Source organism: Schistocerca nitens, chromosome 1 (assembly GCF_023898315.1).
Source record: "Schistocerca nitens isolate TAMUIC-IGC-003100 chromosome 1, iqSchNite1.1, whole genome shotgun sequence".
Taxonomy (NCBI): Eukaryota; Metazoa; Arthropoda; class Insecta; order Orthoptera; family Acrididae; genus Schistocerca; species Schistocerca nitens.
The window spans coordinates 879,108,688-879,114,953 of NC_064614.1; the positions used below are offsets into that span (position 1 = coordinate 879,108,688).

The 6,266-nt window shown below is 43.7% G+C and overlaps 1 protein-coding gene across 1 annotated transcript; it reads left to right on the forward strand.

The window, feature by feature from the left end:
* The first annotated feature begins 786 nt into the window (after nt 1–786).
* On the forward strand, nt 787–2,868 carry LOC126237276 (uncharacterized). The gene is made up of 2 exons (XM_049947214.1): nt 787–1,110; nt 2,623–2,868. Exons 1-2 carry the CDS (start codon nt 825–827, stop codon nt 2,799–2,801), a joined length of 465 nt encoding a protein of 154 aa, XP_049803171.1. The 5' UTR covers nt 787–824; the 3' UTR covers nt 2,802–2,868.
* The last annotated feature ends 3,398 nt before the right edge of the window (nt 2,869–6,266 follow it).

Below are 6,266 nucleotides of genomic sequence, written 5' to 3' on the forward strand. Positions count from 1 at the left end.
ACCCGGCGTGATGGTATGGTGTGCCATTGGTTACACGACTCGGTCACCTCTTGTTCGCATTGACGGCACTTTGAAAAATGAACGTTACATTTCAGATGTGTTACGACCCGTTGCCAGAGGATGACACGGCAATGACGACTGGCCCGTCTCGGCCAGGACGCAAAGATTTCCTTTTTACTTCGCTCTTCATCAATATTCCTGACTGATAATTCTCATAGTCAACGCTGAAAAAACGTGTAGCTGTAGGGTACGTATACAACGTGGGGTGCAACATAACTGCGCAGATTAGAACTAGAAAATAAGTAAAATGGCTCCTAGACCAGCAATTAGACTCTGGAGCACGAGTGTTTTAACGTAAGTTTCTGCCTACTGCTCTGACGGTCGATATTGAATGATGACGCAGTGTTGTCAAATTGCCTTTACTGACGGCCATTTTCTAATGAAAATATGTACACGACGAAATTTTGTTTGAGACATTTTTGTTCTGGTAGAGCGCAAAGGCCGCGCTGTGGCGTCCGACGTGGGTTTTTTGTTCACCTTATATAACAGACTAGATAATAATATCCTGTTACATGAAAGGGGAAAAGAACAAGACCTTTTGAAGTAACGACTACGATGAAATGGTCAGAGATAATTTGTGCTGATTATACTCTACTAGCATACGTTTGAACAGCACATGCAAACATTTGCCTCCCAGTAGCGATAACGTATCCAGTTGACAGCGCCCTGTTGCTATAAAAGACGTTGCGATTCTTTGGCAGTTTCACAGTACGGTAGTCTAGCTGGAAAGTGTAGACAGTCTTCCGTATCACACAGGCAAGGAGATGTCGCGCCTCTTGCTGCTGGTGCTCGCAGGATCCTACCTGGTTGTGTTCTGCGTGCCACACGTCACGGCTGAAGACGACACCAAGCCGATTACACGAGACGATTATGACGACTACTACGACTACTACTATGGCGAATACGATGACCCTTGGCGATATCTGCCATTTCGGGCGGGAGGTGGTGGAGAAGAGGAGGAGCCCAGTCTGAGCCAAAATTTCGCCGCTGGAACGGTCAGCAGCGACGGCTCGTCGCCGGACGGATCCGAGGGCACAAATACTGAACAGGGTACAGTGTCCAATTTTTTATACTTAGTCTGCCTAAAATGTGATGTTCAAAAGGTCTCAAATCATTAGGTCTAAATAAATCATATGGGAGAGTTCCCTAAAAAAAAATGGTTCAAAAGGCTCTGAGCACATCTCAGGTCATCAGTCCCATTGAATCTAGAACTACTTAAACCTAACTAACCTAAGGACATCACACACACCCATGCCCGAGGCAGGATTCGAACCTGCGACCGTAGCGGTCACGCGGTTCCAGACTAAAGCGCCTAGAACAGCACGGCCACACCGGCCGGCGAGTTCCCTAAACTGAGTGTTACGGCAAGGAAAGAAAGACTTCAGTTTAAAGTCCTCTCGACGACGTGTTCATTGCAGACGTAGCACATGTTTGATTTGAGGAAGGCAAATGGTCGACTTCGGTTTACTGAGAGAATTTTTGGGAAAGTGTAGTTCACCTGTAAACGAGACCGCATATATGATGCTAGTGCGACATATTCGTGAGTACTGCTTGGGTGTTTTGGATCCGCAACAGGTCGGAAAAAAGGAAGCTATTAAGAAGCGGATTTTAGGTTTGTTAGCAGTAGGTTCGATCAAAACACAAGTATTATTCAGACGCTTACGTCCTTCTCGAGAAACACTAATGAGAAAATTCAGAGAACCAGCATTTGAAGCTGACTGCAGATGATCTATTGCCACCAACATACATTTCGCGTAAGGACCGCGGAGGTAAGATACAAGAAATCAGATCTTATGCGGAGGCACATAGATAATCATTTTTCCCTCGCTCTGTTTGCGAGTGGAACAGGAAAGGAAATGACTAACAGTGGTACAGGGTACCCTCCGACACGCACCGTACGCAGGTTTGCGGAGTGTGTATGATGTGGGAGTGAAACTGAGAGCAACTGAAACTGGTATTGTCACAAAGAAAAAGTTATGAGGAAGGGGAAAAAAACGACTACGATTTACTGTCAGAACACTGAGAAGATGCAACAGACCTACTAAAAGGCTGCCTGACCACGCCTATCTGTCCCCTTCTGGACTATTTCTGAGTGTTTTGAGATCTTACAACACAGGATTGATGAAGGGCAGAGAAAAAGAGCAGCTTTCACGAAGTGGAAGAGACTGTACGAATCTGGCAAGCGAGTTGGGATGACAATCATTAAAGAAATAGATTTTTCATTGTGGCGAGATATTTTCACGAAATATGAATACAAAATTTCTCGTCCTAAAGCCAAAATATGCTGCTAGCTCCTCCGTACATAGGAGAAACGACCATCGTGATAAAATAAGAGAAATAAGAAGTGACACGGAGTGATTTAGGTGTTAGTTCTTCCAGTTTGCTATTCTAGAGTGGAATGGTAGAGAGATAATGTATAAGTGTTTGTATGTACTACAAAACACTCAAGTGTCAATTGCAGAGTAATCAGTAGGTTGCTTATTTTTGATAAGTAGTAGGTCTTGAGCTTGATTGGCTGTCAATTTTGAGCTGTAATTACCGAACGTCATTTGTTCCTTTTAGCGTCACGGAAAGGAGCAGCTGCACATGCCGGCCTCGCCAGGACAGCGGCTCATGCCAAAGCCAGGACAGCAGGCAAAGCCAGAACAGCACACAAATTGAGGACTGCCGCCAAAGCCAGGACAGCTACCAAGAAGGCTGGCAGAGCAGTGGCGAAGGCTGCCGGGACACACCACCAGTGACTGCTGTCCCATCGGCGAACAGTCAGTGGATGTAGGTCATCACTGCGATGATTCTAATATCTTATGTATCACAATTGTGAGAAATGAATAAAAAATAATTGCAGCATTTAAAAAATCTACATTTGTTGTTTTCTCCAGAGAAATAGCAGTACTTCACTTCCTCATAGACTGCTCACATACGTAGGTCGTTGAATGAGAAAAGCAGCACAACTTTTTCTCGGCCAGTTTCAGTTGACAAAATGCGGGATGTTCCAGCTATAGACCCTATAGTTTCATGACATTCTGACAGCTAGCGGCGCTGTACGTAGCTTTCACAATGGTGTCTGTAATGGAGGTGCATTCCAAGTAGAGAGCTGTCATTGAGTTTTGGCGGAAAACCAGAGAATCGCTGATATTCATAGGCGCTTGAAGAATGTCTACGGATACCCGACAGTGGAAAAAAGTTCGGGGAGTCGTTGGCCGAAGCGTCTGTCGTCATGGCAACAAGGTCGCGCAAACCTCTCCGATCTCCCGCGTACCGGCTGGCAGGCCACAGCTGTGACTCCTGCAACGTTTCAACGTGCGGACTCCCTCATTCGAGGTGATGGACGGATCACAATTAAACACCTCGCTGCTCAGCTGGACTTCCCTGTTGATACTGCTGACACTCTCTTCCACCAATTGACGTACTTAAACGTGTGTGCCCGACTACCTGAAGATCATAAAGAGCAACGAAGCAGCATCTGTGTGGAATCGCTTGCGCATTGCGAGGCTGATTGTGACAATTTTTTGTCGATCATCGTCACAGGCCATTAAACAAGGGTTCACCCCTCCAAGCTGGAGTGGTGCCACATCACTTCGATTTCAAATTCGCACACTCAATCGGTAAAGTCATGGCGACGGTTTTCTGGGGCTCTGAAGAGATTATTCTGTATGATCTCGTGGTGCAACGATCAGCTCTGAAGTGTATTGTGCTATCCTCAAGAAATTTAAGAAACGAGTTCAGCGTGTTCATCGCCACAGAAACGATCGTCTCCTTCTCCATGACAACACAAGTCCTCACCCAAGTCTGCGCACTTGAGAGGAGCATCATAAAACTTCATTGGACTGTTCTTCCTCATCCATCCTATATCTCGGATCTCGAAACTTCCGACTTCCATCAGTTTGGTCCAATTAGGAGTGCACTCCGCAGGAAGAAGTACGTTGTTGATTGGGAGGTTATTGATGCAGTAATACGTTGGCCTCGATGTCGACTAGTGCATAGATCGGTATCATGCGAGCAAACCGGCCCTCCCAGTAAGGTGGCGTAAGGCCGTCACAATCAAAGGAGATTACGTTGAAAAATAGGATTTTGTAGCCGCAAGAGTAGGGAATAATACAAACTGCTTTAAGAAAAATAAAGTGTTGCATTACTTATTGAACGCCTTTCGTACAACGTAAATAATAGTGGCGATAAAGACAAAATGTTATAATCCTATGAGCTGGTGGCAAAATAAGTATTTCCTAATCAGACAATTTCGTTTTCGAATGTTTGGTGGTATATTGTTCTATGCTTAGAAAGAGAACACGGCTAGTGTCAACCCAATTTCCTACGAACTTCCCTCAGTTTAAGAGCTGTCAAAATAAGTGGACATTTGTCTCGCATTATCCGTAGATATTCGATCGTTTCTGAGAAAACAGCGGTCAAAGTTTTCGAGGTACTTTATGGTCCTTTTAACGCGTAAAATATGAGAGTGAAGTCGTGGCTCAGCAGCTAGCGTTCTGGATTCGGATTTTTGCGCCCTGTGTTCGAAACTTGTTTAATGTTTTTATTTATTTTTGTCCTTTATCTGCTCATTTCAACAGAATATAATGTGCAAAACAAAAAATGAAGGACGAAATATTTGACATTGTTTTCAGTGGAATTCCTGTAGTATGTCTTGTGGTGGTGTTGCGTACTTGTTCCTCTAGAAGTGGGGTTCGGCCGGCCAACAAGTATAACACTTTGTTCCTGCAGACTGCAAGGAGTGTCTTTTATTCAATCGATGCTGACCTGCCCAGATGGTTTTGTCCCTTTAGGAAATCAGTAAGAGAAACACATCTTTTCTGAGGTTGTTCTCAAAGTGAATAGACAGCAGTGGGGCCTCCAGATTTCAACCGAAACCATACCCTTGGAAGGGCCAGATCTTCAGGACGAGTGTATTACTGAAGACTCTGTGGATATTCTAGACAAGTATGACACTGCGAGCCTGAAATGAGAAGAAATAACTAGTGCAATGTACTGTTGCACTGATCTCTTAGAGGAATTGCATATAATTAATAAAACAGAAACAATGACATCCAACCGATCGAAAATCTTGAGCAAAGAAATCGTGGGAAAACAAATCGATTTTATCAAATGCGAGGTGTTTGCTGATGAAGCGGTATTGCCTGCAAAGGCAACTGTAGAGGAAGTTGGTGAAGGGCATAGTGCACATGCAGTCGCCGAAAAAATCTCCCAGTTCACCAGAAAGAAATGAAGACGAGTCAGACATCGACACAGTTCCAGTAGAATTGAAGGTAAATAGAAATCTATATTTTTTATAAATGTGTTCATGAGGCTTTCACGTAATATTAAATTTTGAGCAGGAAGTTTTGAGATTAAAAAAAATAATCTTTCATTTTGGATAAAGGGAGCACAACTTGTCGAACTTGGTGCAGAGTGGACACTGAAATCGATCACCTCAAAAAGTACGCAAAAAAAAAAACCTATGGTGATGGAAGAATCAAGTGAGGAGGATGGAACAAAAATATCAAATAATTGATTAGAGGGTCTACGATCGTTTAGAAGAAGCCAGAAAGGACGGACATCTGGTTACAAGCCGAATCTAGCGGCAATGGGCGATGTTGGCAACGGCTACAAGGCAATCCGAAGGTTTTGAATTTAAAGCTTCGCAAACGTGGTTTCATACCTTCATACAAAGCAAAGGATTTGGCAGCGACGTGTTAACAAATATGTCAGCACAAAGGAGAAACGTACGTTCGAAGAACTATTGCAAATCCTAGAGACTTTTCAACGTCAAACGTCTGCTGTAATTCAGCACTTCGACCCTGATTTTGTGATCAATACGCAGCAAACTGGATGTGAATATCATATCAGCAGTAGACGAAGATTGTTGCACCGATGTGAGAAAGTCTTGGTATTTACTGCCAACCAATTACATTACTTAGCACGCTCATATAAATCCCGGGAAGCTGACAAAAGAAACATACAATCAGTTCTTGGAGAAAGTCATGCAACCGTATGTTAAAACGGAGCCATTCTTGCTCGTTATTGATTCATGAGATGGACAAAGCGATCATAATACGTCGAGAAATTCATGGATGAACATGGCATACCAACCTGTTCTTTGAAAGTAATTCCTCCTAAATGAACGCCGCTCTGTCAACCCTGCGAAATATACTTTTAACTGTAATTAAAACATTTCATCTAAGAGCTGCAGAATTGCTGTACACACACTGCACAGG

Coding starts and splice junctions, on each gene's coding strand:
- LOC126237276 (XM_049947214.1), top strand. CDS start 825: ATGTCGCGCCTCTTGCTGCTGGTGCTCGCAGGATCCTACCTGGTTGTG. Junction 1,111..2,622: donor GGGCACAAATACTGAACAGG/GTACAGTGTCCA, acceptor TGTTCCTTTTAG/CGTCACGGAAAGGAGCAGCT.